Below are 17,423 nucleotides of genomic sequence, written 5' to 3' on the forward strand. Positions count from 1 at the left end.
GGAATTCTGGGGTAGATGGTTAGGATGGGGCTGGGAATTCTGGGGTGGGTGGTTAGGATGGGGCCAGGAATTCTGGGGTAGGTGGTTAGGATGAGACCGAGAATTCTGGGGTAGATGGTTAGGATGGGACTGAGAATTCTGGGGGTAGGTGGTTAGGATGGGGCCAAGAATTCTGGGGTAGGTGGTTAGGATGGGGCCGAGAATTCTGGGGTAGGTGGTTAGGATGGGACCGAGAATTCTGGGGGTAGGTGGTTACGATGGGGCTGAGAATTCTGGGATAGGATAGGTGATTAGGATGAGACTGAGAATTCTGGGGTAGGTGGTTAGGATGGGGCCGAGCATTCAGGGATAGGTGGTTAGGATGGTGCTGAGAATTCTGGGATAGATAGTTAGGATGGGGCTGAGAATTCTGGGGTAGGTAGTTAGGATGGTGCTGAGAATTCTGGGATAGGTGGTTAGGATGGGACTGAGAATTCTGGGATAGATAGTTAGGATGGGGCTGAGAATTCTGGGGTAGGTGGTTAGGATGGGGCTGAGAATTCTGGGGTAGGTGGTTAGGATGGGACTGAGAATTCTGGGATAGATAGTTAGGATGGGGCTGAGAATTCTGGGGTAGGTGGTTAGGATGGGGCTGAGAATTCTGGGGTAGGTGGTTAGGATGGTGCTGAGAATTCTGGGATAGGTGGTTAGAATGGGGCTGAGAATTCTGGGATACATAGTTAGGATGGGGCTGAGAATTCTGGGGTAGGTGGTTAGGATGGTGCTGAAAATTCTGGGGTAGGTGGTTAGGATGGGGCTGGGAATTCTGGGGTAGGTGGTTAGGATGGGGCTGAGAATTCTGGGATAGATGGTTAGGATGGGGCTGGGAATTCTGGGATAGATGGTTAGGATGGGGCTGGGAATTCTGGGGTAGATGGTTAGGATGGGGCTGGGAATTCTGGGGTAGAATTTTGGGTGACATTGAGAATCTGAGCCAGGCCAGAAGGCACAGTGGAAGCATCACTGGTCAGGCCCAGCCTCCTCTGTCCTTTGAGGAGACTCTAGTTGTCTCTCCTGATCTGCAGCCTGGGGGAAACTGAGGCACGGATCTGAGACCTGGCTGTTGGGTTTGGGGTTTATGGATCCAGGGCGGCATCCAGCTGACCCATTGGCTTCCCGCAGGATGCTCTGCACACGTTCCCACAGCTGCAAGTGGAGCAGAGTGGGGAGGGCTCTCCGGAAGAGGGGGCTGTGCGGCTGCGGCCCGCCGGGGAACCCTACAACCGCAAGACGCTCAGCAAGCTCAAGAGGAGCGTGGTCAGAGCCCAGGTGGGCACTGGGGCTGGGGCTGGGAGTGGGGAGTGCCGGCGGTATGTGGGAAGGGAGGAGAGGGGCTGCCAAGTGCCGGGCTGGAGGGGCTGAGGTATCTCCACTCCTACCCAGGAGTTCAAGGTTGAGCTGGAAAAGTCGGGATACTATACACTCTACCATTCGCTCCACCACTATAAATACCACACCTTCCTGCGCTGCCGGGACCAGGTGAGCCCCACCCACAGCACCCATCGCCCTGGGATTCCAACCTTTCTGACTTCCTCTTGGGATCCGAGGGTCCAAGCCCAGCCCCGTCCTGCCTCAGACCCAAGAGTTCAGGTCCTTCTGTCTTGGACTTAAGAATGCAGCCCCCAGCCCTGGTCTCCCTGGGACACTGACATCCGACACCCCAGGCCCCATGCCCCAGCCCCTTCCCTCCCCAGAGGCCGGTGTGCCACCTTCCCCAGTGCCATGTTTGACCCCTGCAGACCCTGGCCATCGAGGGCGGCGCCGAGGACCTGGGCCAGGAGGAGGTGGTCCAGCAGTGCATGCGGAACCAGCCATGGCTGGAACAGCTCTTTGACTCCTTCAGTGACCTGCTGGCCCAAGCACAGGCCCACAGCCGCTGCGGGTGACCCCGCCCCAGCTTGTGAGGGGGGCGCCTCCTCCATGAACCGAGAATTGGGACAGAACCGTGTCCTCAGGAGCTAACACCTGGGCTCCGTCGCCGGGGAAAGGGGGTCATGGGTCAGGGTGTGTCTGTGCTGCCCCCTCCAGGGCAGGGTTCAAAGTCCGACTCCCCCCCTCTCCCAAGCCCCCTCCACTCCCTCCCCATTCCTCCCACTGTTCGGTGTACAGAGAAATTATTTATATATATGTATAAATGTCTATTTAGTAACGGTTTCCCTCTCCCCTTGCCCCGACCCCCCCTCCACAGCCACAGCCCCCGCCCCCTCCACCTTGTACATAATGTATAGGAAAAGTCTATGTATGGCTGGGGGGGGGGGGTGGGGTGGCTTCAGAGAGCTGGGGGACCCCTTCCCCCCAAGTCCCCCCTGCAGGCCAAGATCTTTGCTAAAGGCCATTCCCTCCCCAGGGCATTTGGCGTCAGGTGGGAGGGGAAAACGCATCTTGTTAATTATTTTTAATCTTATTTATTGTACATACCTGGGGCAGGGGCTTGGGGAGGTGGAGGGGGGAGAAGGGTCCCCTCTCTCTGCCCCTCCCACTCCTTTTCTACAGCGATTTGTCTGTGTCTGGCCCCCACCCGCTGCCCATCCCCCATTGTTGTCTGGATGTGGTTCTATTTTTTATCGGTCTCCTTTCCCCTCCTCCCTGTTCTCGCCCCCGCCCCACCCCCTGCTCCCACCACCCTTTGTCTCTTGCTCTTTCTTGGGCTTCTGTACAACTCAACTTGTATACACTGTGTACACACAACCAGCCAAACGAAAACCCAACGGCAAACACTTTACCGGCAGGCTGGAGTGCCTCTGTCCTGCGGCGCTGGGGTGGGTGGCGGTGGTGGCAGGGGCAGAGGTTCTGGAACGGGACTTTCCCAGAGCCCTGGGCAGTGGGGGGCCTGAGGCTGGCATATGTTCTGTGTCCCCGCACAGCAGAGTATCCCACCCTGAAATTTAATGACTTCAGACAACAAATATTTATCACTGGGGGGTTTCTTTTGTTTTTTAGCTAAAGACAGGGTCTCGCTCTGCCACCTAGGCTGGAGTGCAGTGGCATGATCATAGCTCACTGCAGCCTCCAACTCCCTGGCTCAAGCGATCCTCCTTCCTCAGCCTCCCAAAGTGACGGGATTACAGGCAAGTGCCACTGTGCCTGGCCCTGTGTTCTTTATGTTACCCAGGCTGGCCTTGAACTTCTGGGCTTAAAAGATCCTCCTGCCCCAGTCTCAAGTAGTTGGCATTACTGGTGCATGCCACTACACCCAGCTCAAATCCTGTAGTATTTTGTTTTGGTTTTTTTTTTTTGAGACAGAGTCTCGCTCTGTCACCCAGCCTGGAGTGCAGTGGTTCGATCTTGGCTCATGCAACCTCAGCTTCCCCGGTTCAAGCGATTCTCCTGCCTCAGCCTCCCAAGTAGCTGGGATTACAGGGGCCTACCACTACATCCAGCAAATTTTTGTATTTTTAGTAGAAACCAGGTTTCACCATGTCGGCCAGGCTGGTCTCGAACTCCTGACCTCAAGTGATCCGCCAGCCTCAGCCTTCCAAAGAGATTACAGGTGTGAGCCACTGCGCCCGGCCTCAAGTCCTGTATTCTTGAATCCAAGTGAGTGGTCCATGGTACAGCACTCTTGGAGTTCCCCAAGCGCTTGTATAAATGTAGAATCGGCACAGGCAGCAGATGAGGAGAGGGCAGGTTGAATAGGGCTGTTTCCCCTCCTCCCACCCTTAAAGGAAAAGATGTAGAATCTCAGGCTGTTGCTCTGGTCTACTTGATCAGAACCCACTTTTTAGTAAAATGCCGAGAGGATTCTCAAGCACATTCAAGTTTGAAGAACCGTGTTCTAGAACAAGAATGTTAAAAATGTGCAGGTTGGCTGGGCACGGTGGCTCACGGCTATAATCCCAGCACTGTGGGAGGCCGGGGTGGGGGGGATCACTTGAGGTCAGGAGTTCGAGACCGGCCTGACCAACATGGTGAAACCCCGTCTCTACTAAAAATACAAAAATCAGCCAGGCGTGGTGGCGTGCGTCTATAATCCCAGCTACATGGGAGGCTGAGGCTGAGGCAGGAGAATCGCTTGAATCCGGGAGGCGGAGGTTGCAGTGAGTTGAGATCGTGCCATTGCACCACTCCAGCCTGGCTGACAGAGCGAGACTCCATCTCAAAAAATAAAAAATGTGGAGGTCAACTGGCAATATTTTAGAACCCAGTCTGTGAAGCAGTGAACAGGCTGTTGTCATTCTAGAGCCTGGATGGATGGACCACTGGTGTTCCAGAACCCTGGCTTAGTCCGTGGGTAGGGACCCAGTGTGAGATTTGAGGGTGGAACATCAGCATTCCAGATGCCCTTTTAGGTGAGATTCAGGGAGAACCCTCATCGTTCTAGAACCTTGAGTATTGTTCCAGGGGTGTCCAAGGAGACAATACAGTCATGGGTTCTTAGTTTCTGTTGTACCAGTAAAGCCCCTTCCTCATCCCTCTTTTTTGTTTATTACTAGAGACAGAAACTAAAAACCATGGCTTCAGGCTGCTAAAAGCCTAAAACAAAACAGAACAACAACAAAATAAGGTGGGTTGGACAAATCTGGACTCTAGACCATCACGTTACAGATTTTTTTTTTTTTTTTTTTTGGACGGAATCTCGATCTGTTGCCCAGGCTGGAGTGCAGTGGCGCAATCTCGGCTCACTGCAAGCTCCGCGTCCTGGGTTCCTGCCATTCTCCTGCCTCAGCCTCCCAAGTAGCTGGGACTACAGGCGCCCACCACCACGCCCGACTAATTTTTTTTTTTTGTATTTTTAGTAGAGACAGGGTTTCACTGTGTTAGCCAGGATGGTCTCGATCTCCTGACCTCGTGATCCGCCTGCCTCGGCCTCCCAAAGTGCTGGGATTACAGGCAAGAGCCATCGTGCCTGGCCACATGTTACAGATTTTAGATCCTGGTTTCAGACTAGAGGATGGATAGTAGCATTTGAGAACCATAATGGGTGAGTCAACAATATACCATGAAGCCAGGCGTGGTGGCTCACGGTTGTAATCCCAGCACTTTGGGAGGTGGAGATGAGCGGATCACCTGAGGTCAGGAGTTTGAGACCAGCGAGACCAGCCTGGCCAGCATGGTAAAAACCCTCTTCTTTTTTTTTTTTTTTTGAGACGGAGTCTCCCTCTGTTTCCCAGGCTGGAGTGCAGTGGCACTATCTTGACTCACTGCAACCTCCGCCTCCCAAGTTCAAGCGATTGTCCTGCCTCTGCCTTGTGAGTAGCTGGGATAACAGGTGCATGCCACCACTCCCGGCTAATTTTTGTATTTTTAGTAGAGACAGGGTTTCACCATGTTGATCAGGCTGGTCTCGAACTCCTGACCTCATGATCTGCCCTTCTTGGCCTCCCAAAGTGCTTGGATTACAGGCATGAGCCACTGTGCCCAGCCAACCCTATCTCTCTTAAAATTACAGAAATTAGCCAGGCATAGTGGCTTGTGCCTGCTACTCAGGAGGCTGAGGCAGGAGACTCGCTTGAACCCGGGAGGCTGAGGTTGCAGTGAGCCCAGATCGCGCCACTGCACTCCAGCCTGGGCAACAGAGTGAGACTCCATCTCAAAAAATTTAAAAAAGGATCATGAACTTTCTAGAATCATTGAGTTAAGAGGGCTGAGTACAAACCATTATTGTGCTTGAACTGTGGCCTATAGCATGTGGGGGTGCAGCCTTTGATGGAAAGCCATACACTCAAGGTCCTGGACTAGGCTGTCAAACTGAGGCCAAATGCCAGGTGACAGTGGCTCATGCCTATAATCCCAGCACTCTGGGAGGCCAAGGCAGGAGGATTGCTTGAGTCCAGCCTGGGCAACATGGCGAGATCCTCATGTCTCCAAAAAAAAAAAAAAAAAAAAAAAAAAGCTAAAATTGAGGCCAAAGGATTGGCATTGTCCCAGGTCAGAGTTCCAGGATGGAAAACGGGTGGAGTATTCTTTTTCTTTTTTTTTTTGAGACAGAGTCTCGCTTTGTTACCCAAGCTTGGGTGCAGTGGCACGATCTTGGCTCACTGCAACCTCCGCCTCCTGGGTTCAAGCCATTCTTCTGCCTCAAGCTTCCTGAGTAACTGGGACTACAGGCACGTGCCACCAGGTCCAATTAATTTTTGTGTTTTTAGTAGAGACGGGGTTTCACCATGTTGGCCAGGATGGTCTCTAACTCCTGATCTCAGGTACTCCACCCGCCCTGGCCTCCCGAAGTGCTGGGATTGATTAGAGGTATGAGCCACCACACTCGGCCGGGAGTGGAGTGTTGTGAGCGTGGACAGTGAGGTCAGGAATCATCCCTTTAGGGACAGAATCACCTTGTGGTTGGCCTTTGGCATCCAGCTGCCCAGATTAGAATCCCAGCTGCAGCACTAACCAGGCAGATTGGGTAACAGACCCCATCTTCACCTTTGCCATCCATTAAATGGGCTTTTGTCAAAATGAAGGAAGACAACCGGTTTGGAGCACCTGGCCTGCAGCTCCTGTGACCTGTAGCAGGAGATCTAGAGAAGCTTAACAGAGGTCCACAACATGACAGAAAACAAAGAGACACAGAGAAAGATAAAGATGGGGACATTGGCCGGGCGTGGTGGCTCACACCTGTAATCCCAGCACTTTGGGAGGCCAACGTGGGTGGATCACCTGAGGTCAGGATTTCGAGACCAGCCTGGCCAGCATGGTGAAACCCTGCCTCTACTAAAAATACAAAAATTTGTCGGGTATGGCCGGGCACAGTGGCTCATGCCTGTAATCCCAGCAAATTGGGAGGCCAAGGTGGGACAATCACCTGAGGTCGGAAGTTCAAGACCAGCCTGACCAACATGGAGAAACCCCGTCTCTACTGAAAATACAAAATCAGCCGGGGTGGTGGCGCATGCCTGTAATCCCAGCTACTCAGGAGGCTGAGGCAGGAGAATCGCTTGAACCCGGGAAGCGGAGGTTGCGGTGAGCCGAGATCGCGCCATTGCACTGCAGCCTGGGCAACAAGAGTGAAATACTGTCTAAAAAAAAAAAATTTAGTCGGGCATGCTTGCCGGTGCCTGTCATCCCAGCTACTTGGGAGGCTGAGGCAGAAGAATTGCTTGAGTCTGGGAGATGGAAGTTGCAGTGAGCCAAGATCATGCCACTGCACTCCAGCCTGAGCGGCAGAGTGAGACTCCGTCTTGAAAAAAAAAAAAAAAAGATGGGGACATCAAAACCTGGAAAGCTTTAGAATCGTTGCTAGGGCCTGCCAGAGCTCAGGGGAGGGGAGGAACCGAATACATAATTTCTGGCACTAACAGTACCTAGGGAGATGCCAGCCTTTTTGCCGTTGTGTGTTGATCTTTGGGACACTAGTGGCTGTAAACCTTCCAAAAATGGTCTGCCAGTTGTCTTGAGCATTTGGGGGCAAGCGGTAACTTTAATCACCTTCTCAAAGTGCATCTTGGTCCTACTAGAAGCAGGGTGCCCCAGCCAAGAAGTTGGCCCCATCGGGCAGTGCAGGAAAGCCTCTGATCCTCTGCAGGGGGCATGTGGATGGTGAGATCTGGGAAGAGAGATGTTGGCACAGGACTCCTTCCTGTTGGGGGCTCAGTACCCGCAGCTGGGGCTTAGGTGGAAGTGTCAGAGCTTGTTTGGAAACTGATCAAAACATTGCCCACCCTCTTGCCCCACCACTCCCCATCCAGCAGGGGTGGACCCCTGGTGTGCAGAGTTCCTAGCGGGGAAGAGAGCCAACATGTGACACAGTACATCCGAGCTGTACTTTTTCCCAGGGCAGAAGGTTGAGAACAGGCCAAAGATTCTGTGATAATAGAACCCGGAAAGGGATATTTAGCTAATCAGTTTTTTTTTTTTTTTTTTTTGAGACAGAGTGTCGCTCTTGTTGCCCAGGCTGGAGTGCAACGGCACGATCTCAGCTCACTGCAACCTCCGCCTCCCGGGTTCAAGCGATTCTCCTGCCTCACCCTCCCAAGTAGCTGGGATTACAGGCGCCCGCCACCACACCCAGCTAATTTTTGTAGTTTTAGTAGAGAGGGGGGTTTCACCATGTTGGCCAGGCTGCTCTCGAATTCCTGACCTTAGGTGATTCACCCGCCTTGCCCTACCAAAGTGCTGGGATTACAGGCGTGAGCCACTGTGCCCAGCCTGCTAATCCGTGTTCTAATCCGGGATACAGAGGGACATTCATGGTTCTGGGGCAGAATGGAGACATGTCAGCCACAGTCATTGATGGTGAGCACTTAGTATGCGCCGGGCTCATTCCTCCTCTGCAATCGTCTCCTTTAGTCTCGTGCTCACCCTGTGAAGTAGCTTTGTACTTGCCCCCATTTTACAGATGAGACTGAGGTGGCAGAGCTGGATTTGAATTCAGGCAGCCCGGTCATGCAAAGGCCATGCTCCACCCTAGGACTAGGAAGCAGGTTCCAGGGTGGGTGCCAGTAGAGCATTCAGGGATCAGGGGCCTGGGTATAGGGAGCAGATGTTTGACTGCTGATAGGTGTCAGGTGGAGCCTCAAGTTCAGGGCATGGGGACATCTCGGTTGAGGTGTTTTGTTTTGTTTTTGTTTTTTTTGAGATGGACTCTCACTCTGTCGTCCAGGCTAGAGTGCAGTGGCGCATTCTCGGCTCACTGCAACTCCACCTCCTGGGTTCACACCATTCTCCTGCCTCAGTCTCCTAAGTAGCTGGGACTACAGGCGCCTGCCACCAGGCCCAGCTAATTTTTTGTATTTTTAGTAGAGACGGGGTTTCACTGTGTTAGCCAGGATGGTCTCGATCTCCTGACCTTGTGATCCACCCGCCTCAGCCTCCCAAAGTGCTGGGATTACAAGCATGAGCCACCGCGCCCGGCCGGTTGAGGTTTTTAGCCTGGTGTGGTGGGTAGATCTGGGGCTTTAAAGATGGCCGGTCACACAGGCTTGGGAGGTGGGTGGACAGTGGTCTCCAGTTGGCTTCAGCCTTCCAGGGTAGCAAATAGTGGGCAGGACTGCTCCTCCCCCCACCAGAGCTTAGGTTGGATGTGGGAGAGTCCTAAGTGTCCCCAGGCTGGGCATGGTGGATCATGCCTGTAATCCCAGAGCTTTGGGAGGCCGAGGCAGGAGGATTGCTTAAAGGGAGGAGTTCAAGACCAGCCTGGGCCACATAGCGAGACCCCATCTCTACAACAAAATGAAAAATTAGCCAAGTGTGCACTCGTAGTCCCAGCTACTTGGGAGGCTGAGGCAGGAGGATTGCTTGAGCCCAGGAGGTTGAGGCTACAGAGTTGTGATCACGCGACTGCACTCCAGCCTGGGCAACACAGTGACACCCTGTCTCAAATAAATAAATAAAATGTAAAAAACGAAGTGTTCCTAGGACACAGATGGGCTTTGGGTATCCAGACTGAAGTGTGTCATCCATTTACCCACTGTGGCCTTAAGACACCCAACACTTCTGCTTCTCCCAGGACAGAATAGGGGGTTGGATGGGGGATGTCCACACTGACCCCAAATTGGATTAAGTGTTTAGATTCAGATGTCAGTGCTACTGGGAACTTTCTGAAAATGAGGACTTGCCAGACAGCTGCTTGGACACCATTCTACCCACCTGTCCCTTCTCGATATACATTGAAGGTGAGAGTGGGACAGGCAGGGTTTGTAGCAGTTGCTCCCTGTCTCTATTTTTGTAGACAGAGTCTAGCTCTTGCCCAGGCTGGTCTCAAACTCCTGGCCTCAAGTGATCCACCCATTTCGGTCTCCCAAAGTACTGGGCTTACAAGCGTGAGCTACCACACCCAGCTGAGTTGCTGCCTGTCTCCAATGTCCTAGAATGTTCTATTGGAATGTTCTAGAAAGCACTATCCAATAGCCCACTCAGCAATGATAGGAATGTTGTCTATTTGCCCTATCTATTAAGATAGCCACTAGAGGCTGGGTGCGGTGGCTCACGCCTGTAATCCCAGCCCTTTGGGAGGCCGAGGTGGGCAGATCACTTGAGGCCAGGAGTTCCAGACCAGTCTGGCCAACGTGGCGAAACCCCGTCTCTACCAAAAATACAAAAATTAGCCGGGCATGGTGGCATGTGCCTGTAGTCCCAGGTACTCAGGAGGTTGAGGCAGGAGAATCACTTAAGCCCAGGAAACAGAGGTTGCAGCAACTGGAGATCCTGCCACTGCACTCCAGCCTGGGTGACAGAGCGAGACTCTTGTCTAAAAAAAAAAAAAAGTAGCCACATGTGACAACTGAGGTCTTGAAATGTTGATTTGACTGAGGAACTAAGTTTTATTAAAATATTTTTTATTTTGTTGTTGTTGTATTTGAGACGGAGTCTCGCTCTGTTGCACAGGCTAGAGTGCAATGGCACAATCTCGGCTCACTGCAACCTCCGCCTCCCGAGTTCAAGCTATTCTCATGTCTCAGCCTCCTGAGAAGCTGGGATTACAGGCGCCCACCAATGCGCCCGGCTAATTTTTGTATTTTTAATAGAGACAGGGTTTCACCATGTTGGTCAGGTTGGTCTTGAACTCCCGACCTCAGGTGATCCATCCGCGTGGGCCTCCCAAAGTGCTGGGATTACAGGTGTGAGCCACCGCGCCTGGCCTTTATTTTAATTTTTTTTATTATTTATTTATTTATTTTTTGAGACAGTCTTGCTGTCGCCCAGGCTGGAGTACAGTGGCATCACCTTGGCTCACTGCAATTTCTGTCTCCCAGGCTCAAGCGATCCTCCTACCTCAGCCTCCTGAGTAGCTGGGACTACAGGCATGTGCCACCACACCCAGCTAATTTTTGTATTTTGGGTAGAGATGGGGGCGGGGGGGGGGTCTCACTTTATTGCCCAGGCTGGTCTCGAACTCCTGAGATTAAGCGATCTGCCCACCTCAGCCTCCCAAAATGCTGGGATTACAGGCATAACCCACTGCATCCAGCCAAATTTTATTTAATTTTAATTTAAATAGCCACATGTAGCTTCTGCCTACCATATTGAAGAGCGCATTCTATAACTTTCTAGGAAAAAAAAATTCCTTCATCAGATGTTCAAAGTTTATCCCAAGAAAATACCCATAAGGTCAAGAGATTGAGACCATCCTGGCTAACATGGTAAAACCCCGCCTCTACTAAAAATACAAAAAAAAATTAGCTGGGGGCGTGGTGGCATGCGCCTGTAGTCCCAGCTACTTGGGAGGCTGAGGCAAGAGAATGGCATGAACCCAAGAGGCGGAGGTTGCAGTGAGCTGAGATCACACCACTGCACTCTAGCCTGGCTACAGAGTGAGACTCCATCTCAGAAAAAAACACACACACACACAAAAACAGAAAAGGGTAGAATCGCCCTGTTGAAGGGAAAGTGGGGGGTCTAGGCACTTGGTTGTGCTTTATAAACTTCTTCTGCTCCTCCCCAAGCAATAGGTTCTAGATGCGAGGGTTCTAGGTGGAGGGAGGCCTTAGAACATGTGTGCCCTGAATTCGTTCACCTTCCCAGAGTTCATTCCCCCACACTTTTTTTTAAGAGATGGGGGTCTCGCTATGCTGCCCAGGCTGGTCAAAAACTCCTGGACTCAAGCGATCCTCCCGCATTGGCCTCCCAAAATGCTGCGATTACAGGAGTGAGCCACAGTGCCCGACCCTCATTACCTTTTTAGAAAGCACCTCCTGACGTTGGCAGTGACATTTATTTTTCTGGGGGAGGGGAGTTATATACAGCAGTGACCCGGAGCCCCTCACCCCCACCAGGCTTAGGTGGGGACAGGAGGCGTTGGCAGAAGGCACACAGTGGCAGTAGCCCAGAAGAGGCCAGGAAGTAAGGGTGGGTATGTGATGTGTCCTGGGAGACCCAGATGAGGAAACTGAGGCTCAGTGAGGGCCTCAGGTCACACAGCAAGGTGCGAAGGCAGCTAGTCCCGAGAGCTTGTGGTGGTTGCTTCTCTCTTGCCTGGGCTACAGGAGGACGCAGGGGCAGCCCCCGCCCTTCTTCCTGGGGGCACTGGGAGGGCTCGGTGGGAGCTCTTGTTCCTGGTATTTCCTGTGGGAAAACGCCAGTGAGTTTGGAGTGGAAGGGCTGGGGACAAGGACGACAGGAAGGGGACTTGGCTCACCGGACGGCCCGCACCAGCTGCTCAAAAGCCTCGTCCACGTTGAGACGCAGTTTGGCCGAGGCCTCAAAGTAGGCCACGTGGTGGGAGGCGCCGAAGGCAGAGGCTTCTGATCGGGGGACCTGGGGGTACGGGGGACACGGGGGAGTCAGGTCCCTGCACTCAGGGTGACCGCAGCCAGAGAGACAGACAGGCAGGCTGGATACTCTAGGAGAGGTGACCCACTGTGAGAACTCAAAGAGGAAGAGCTCCTGAGAGATTATGGAGGGAGATGCCGCAGGGGCTTGGTGTCTTCTAAGTAAGGGATGGCAGGCTTCGTGGGCACTTGCCCTGCTATGCCTTAGATAACCAGGAGTGGGCAGGCAGGGAAGTCAGGGTGTTCCCGGCAGAGGCCGGCGGAACCCCAAAGCCTGGAAATCCCCAAAGCCTTCGCCAGATGGATGAGTTCTGTGTGGAAATCATTGTTGTGGGGGAAGTGATGGGAGCAGGGAAAGGAGGGGCGCAACTGTGCGGGGCATCTGGCACCTGGGGAGGAACTGGGGAGCCATGGAGGGGGCTGGCCATGAGCAGGGGAGGTGCTGGGGCTGGTGGGAGGTTGGCTGGAAGGGAGGAATGCGAGGAAGGGGCAAAGAGAGCTGGCAGACGGGGGGTGAATGTCCTTTGTTCCGTCCAGCAGCCTCTCCTGAGGACACTTGCATGCTAGGCCCTCTGCTCGGTGATGCCGGGGACCCTGAAGGTCCAGTTTGGGGGTAACCCATCTAGGTGAGCTGTGTGACAGTGGCAGTCGCAGCACTGCAGGAACAGAGGAGGATGCTGATGGGGGACAGGTGTGCTGGAAGGAGCCTCCCAGACTGAGATGGGGTCCCCAGAAAGAGGGGTGTCCCGAACCTGGCGCTGTGACTCCAGATCTGCCTTGTTCCCGACCAACACAACGGGGAAGTCGTCGCGGTCCTTGACCCGCAGAATCTGCGTGAAGAGCTTGCCCACCTCGTTGAAACTGCGAGTGAAGCCAGAGGCATGAGGTCCAGCCAGCTGCAGAGCCCAGGTCCTCCCCACACCCACCCACTGCTCCGCCACCAGCAACCCCTGTCACCTCTGCCGGTCGTTAATGGCGAACACCAGCAGGAAGCCGTGGCCAGCACGCATGTACTGCTCTCTCATGGCCCCGAACTCTTCCTGGCCCGCGGTGTCCAGGACTGCAGAGACAGGGAGAGGGGCCATCGTGGGGACCAGGCTCCCCCCAGTCACCCCCAAGAGCCCTCAGCCCCCACTGACACCACCCCCATCCATCATCCATCCTTGCCGCCCTCACTGTCCAGCCGGGCTGGGATGCCATCCACACTGCAGATCTTCGTGTAGGAGTCCTCAATAGTGGGGTCGTAGTCAGACACGAAGTAGGACTGGCGGGGTGGGGAGAGGATAGTTACTGCAGTGCCCCGGCAGACAGGACAAAGCCCTGCCCTTGGGATGCCTCTCTCAGTCTCTGTCCCTCTCTCTCTAAATGTCTGTCCCTGTTGCTGGGTCTCTGCCCCCTTTTCTCTGGGTCTCTGTCCCCTCTGTCTCTCTGAATCTTTTTTTTTCTTTTTTTTTTTTTTGAGACGGAGTTTCGCTCTTGTTGCACAGGCTGGAGTGCAATGGCGAGATCTCGGCTCACTGCAACCTCCGCCTCCTGGGTTCAAGAGATTCTCCTGCCTCAGCCTCCCAAGTAGCTGGGATTACAGGCATGCGCCACCACACCTGGCTAATTTTGTATTTTTAGTAGAGATGTGTTGGTCAGGCTGTGTTGGTCAGGCTGGTCTCGAACTCCTGACCTCAGGTGATCCGCCCGCCTGGGTCTCCCAAAGTGCTGGGATTACAGGTGTGAGCCACTGCGCCCTGCCCTGTCCTTCTCTCTCTCTCCAGATGTCTGTCCTTGTTGCTGGGTCTCTGCCCCCTTTTCTCTGGGTCTCTGTCCCCTCTGTCTCTCTGAGTCTCTATTACTCTCTCTCTCTGGGTCTCTGTCCCCTTCTCTTTGGGTAGCTGCTCCCCTGCCCCCCTTTCCCTGCCCCCCACCCCTCCTACCAGTCTTCTTCTCTCTGAGTCACTCCTGGTCCTCTCTTTCTGGTATAAGGTACATGTCCCACATCGTGATTACATCCTAGCTGTGTGACACTGAACAAATCACTTCCCCTCTCTGAGCCTCAGTTTCCTCATTTGAAAAAGGAGGCTAAGAACAGCACTACACTCCATCCAGCACTGGCAAGATTCGGAGCAAATCCCCATTGAATATTGAATGTATCAGTTATCGGAGGCGTTGTTGTCCAGACTGCCTGTTTATATCTCTCCCTCCTCTTCTGCTTCCTCCCTCTCTTCCTCCTCCCCCGTCTCCTCCTCCCCCGTCTCCTCCTCCTGCTCAGGCGGCCTCCAGCGTCTCCTCCCAGGGGAAGGTCCCGGTTCCAATCCGGCTGCGGAGAGGCTGCCCCACCCTCGGGCCCCGGCCCCTCCCTTCCTGCCTGGGTCCTGCCCGCTGCCAGCCAGGCCTTTGGCCAGCTCTGGGACTGCCTCTGGGTGCAAGGGGCCCAGGGCTGGGGCCTTTCTCTACACAAGCAGGGCTCCCTCCCAGGCCCTTGAAGGGGTCTCTTGGTGGGGGTAAGGGGGGTGTCCTGGGGCCCCGGGGCCTCTGGCGGTAGCATGTCAGGCCAAGACACTTTTCTAGGATTTCTTTGAAGCTGGGAGGACCTCCCTCAGGAATGGGGAGGACGTTTCCCGGGCTGGGGTGGAATTTCAGGAAAGGGGGTGATGTGGAGGCTAGGGGTCTGAAGGCTGCATCTGTCGGTTAGAGGGGTGCTTGGTGAGGGGCTTGTCCTGGAGGGAGGCTGTAAGGACCAAGCCCTGGGAGGGATTGTGGTTCTGGGGCTAGTTAGGGGCGTGACCTCAGAGCACAGCGTGAGAAGCTCAGGGCTGAGAACTGGGAGCCAGCCCGGAGGTGGCTCAGGGGTTTTGGGAGGTTATAGTATATACAGTCTTAGAAACATTGAGTTCATTTATGGGGTCAGAGAAACTCCCAAGGAGTAGATCTTTCTGGGGGTGCCAAGAATCTGGGGGCTTCTTCCATGGAGATGATTTGAGAGCTATTCAGGGTTTCTGAGAGGGGCTCAGGGAGTTGCAGTGGAGAAAGCGTGGGATGCAGGAGGGGCTGGTTTTCCTTGGGGGTGGGGTGGGAGAGTGGAGGTTTGGGCCTCCGGGAATGGGGGATTGTCAGGACTTGGGGTCTTGGAGATTTCTGGAATGGCCAAGGGGCAGGATCTCTTTTTAAATCTCGGGTCGGAGAGCAGGACTCTCTTAGGACTGGGTAGTCCCAGAAGAGTCTCAGGGCCAGGGTCTGGGTAGAATTTCTAGATTCTGGGGGCGGTCATGGAAGGGGCTAAGAATCAAACGTGGGGCCGGGCACGGTGGCTCATGCCTGTAATCCCAGCGCTTTGGGAGTCCAAGGCAGGCCGATCACGAGGTCAGGAGTTCGAGACCAGTCCAATATGGTGAAACCCCGTCTCTACTAAAAAATACAAAAATTAGCCAGGCATGGTGGCACTCGCCTGTAGTCTCAGCTACTCGGGAGGCTGAGGCAGGAGAATTGCTTGAATCCAGGAGGCAGAGGTTGCAGTGAGCCAAGATCGCACCACTGCACTCCACCGCACTCCAGCCTGGGCGACAGAGTGAGTGAGACTCTGTCTCAAAAAAAAAAAAAAAAAAAAAAAAAGAATCGAACGTGGTGGAATCTCAAAGGTGCTGGGCACTGGCATTCTTCCAGGAAGGCTCTCAATGGCTTAGAGGGGAAGTTGGGGACTGGGATTTGGGGGAGATAGGGCTCAGGGTGGTGGAAGGTGGCACCGAGGGCGTGGTGGGGGTCCTGGGAGTGCTTAGGGTCCGAATGGGGTGAGTATTTTGTATTTAGCATGCTCCCAGGAGGTGCTCAAAGCCAGGTCAGCAGGTAAGCGGGGTCTTAGGCACTGGGAGAGGGAATGGTGGGTCTCGGGATGCGAGTGCAGAAGGAAGGGTCCCCCGTGCAGGGGATGGAGGCTCTCCAAGAGTTTAGGTTACAATCCGTGGGGATCTTTTAAGATTAGAGGGCCTTATAGGAGGGTCTCAGTGATGGGTCAAGGAGGAAAAGGGGTCTCGGGGATCCCCCCAAGGGCTCAGTTCTGGGTCCCGGGGGACACCCTCCCGGGTGAGGGCCCACTACCTGGATGAACTGGATGGTCAGCGCGCTCTTGCCCACGCCGCCGCCGCCCACGACCACCAGCTTGTGTGTCTCGCTTGGCGGGGGGTCCCCGGGCCCAGGTCCCCCGCCCCGGGGCCGCCCCCGCCCTGTCCCGGACGCCGCCCCGCTGCTCATGTCGCCACCGCTGCTGCTGCCTTCGCTACCGCCTGCGGGGGAGCCGGGCGGGACCCGGGAGGCGGGCTACGCTAATGAGGCTACTGCATAAACATGAGCTCTGGCAAGGAGGGCTCGCGTCTCCGGACACTTAAGGAGGGGGACGGGCCAAAGAAAGGGAGGAGCTATGTTAATAAGGGAAAGGGAACGGCGTTCGCTGCGAAGGGGAATTCCGAATGAGGCGGGGCTATGCTAATGAGAAACCTGTGCTTGCCCTGAGCGGCGCCACGCGCTCTCAGCGGGAGGGCGGTCTGTGGGCGTGGCTATGCTAATAAGAATTTATTCTTTCAGCAGACGGGGCGGAAAGTTCCTCAGGGGAGGGGCTATGCAAATAAGGACCCCTGTGACACTGCTGCTTGGGGCATCGTCTCCGAGGCCTTAGTATGGTAGGCGGAGCTCGTCGACTCGCGCGCGCGGCCGTATATAGGGCGCTCCGAGGAAGCAGCAGGTTTTGAGGAGTAGCTCCACCTCCCTCCTGGGATCCTAGCCAAGCTTTCGACCCGGGCGTCTGGGTTAGAAGCTAGAGTCTCCGCCCGCTAAGGGACCCAGGCTTCCGGTTCCCGCTGTCCCAGCCAAGCGGAAGACAGACTGGGAGGAGAGTGGGGCCCTAGAGGGGGACAGCAGGGTAACGGGGCAGGGAGGGGCCGTGAGATCACTGCATTCCTAATCCATGAGCCAGCTCGCCCAAGTAGGGATGCCTGGGTCATGAAGAGCCTGGGGCCAGGATTTCTGGGTCTTGAAGGAGAAGGAAGCAGAGGGCCCAGACTCCTGGGTCCTTAGGAGAAAATGGGGCTGGAGATGTGGACTCCTGGGTCCTGGGGAGGAGGGTGTCAGGGAGGAAGGTAGACAGGTTCCTTAGTACTAGGTTCGGTAAAGGAGGGAGCCGGGGGCCTGGACTCTTAGGTCCAGGGATTGGAGAGGCTGGGGACCCAGGATTCTGGATCCGAGCGAGGGCACTGGCTT

At 54.7% G+C, this 17,423-nt stretch overlaps 2 protein-coding genes across 2 annotated transcripts in view; one reads left to right on the forward strand and one right to left on the reverse strand.

The window, feature by feature from the left end:
* PRR12 (proline rich 12) overlaps positions 1-2,761 on the forward strand; it is a 35,835-nt gene extending 33,074 nt beyond the window's left edge. Inside the window, exons 12-14 of the mRNA XM_034946289.4 lie at positions 1,162-1,308; positions 1,423-1,518; positions 1,779-2,761. Of these exons, the coding sequence (XP_034802180.2) occupies positions 1,162-1,308; positions 1,423-1,518; positions 1,779-1,925 (390 nt within the window). The 3' untranslated portion in view covers positions 1,926-2,761. The remainder of the gene's footprint in view (positions 1-1,161; positions 1,309-1,422; positions 1,519-1,778) is intronic.
* Positions 2,762-11,610: 8,849 nt separating this feature from the next.
* RRAS (RAS related) lies at positions 11,611-16,473 on the reverse strand. The gene is made up of 6 exons (XM_034946531.3): positions 16,269-16,473; positions 13,362-13,449; positions 13,143-13,245; positions 12,938-13,046; positions 12,053-12,171; positions 11,611-11,979 (listed from the first exon to the last, which is right to left on the reverse strand). Exons 1-6 carry the CDS (start codon positions 16,419-16,421, stop codon positions 11,895-11,897), a joined length of 657 nt encoding a protein of 218 aa, XP_034802422.1. The 5' UTR covers positions 16,422-16,473; the 3' UTR covers positions 11,611-11,894.
* Between the last annotated feature and the right edge of the window lie 950 nt (positions 16,474-17,423).

Source organism: Pan paniscus, chromosome 20 (assembly GCF_029289425.2).
Source record: "Pan paniscus chromosome 20, NHGRI_mPanPan1-v2.0_pri, whole genome shotgun sequence".
NCBI classification, from domain to species: Eukaryota; Metazoa; Chordata; class Mammalia; order Primates; family Hominidae; genus Pan; species Pan paniscus.

Excerpts from the sequence above, each read along its gene's own strand:
- RRAS (XM_034946531.3), bottom strand. The coding sequence starts at position 16,421 with ATGAGCAGCGGGGCGGCGTCCGGGACAGGGCGGGGGCGGCCCCGGGGC. Across the intron at positions 12,172-12,937 it reads ATCTGGAGTCACAGCGCCAG|GTCCCCCGATCAGAAGCCTC; the intron begins GTTCGGGACACC and ends CCGTACCCCCAG. Across the intron at positions 11,980-12,052 it reads CAGCTGGTGCGGGCCGTCCG|GAAATACCAGGAACAAGAGC; the intron begins GTGAGCCAAGTC and ends GTTTTCCCACAG.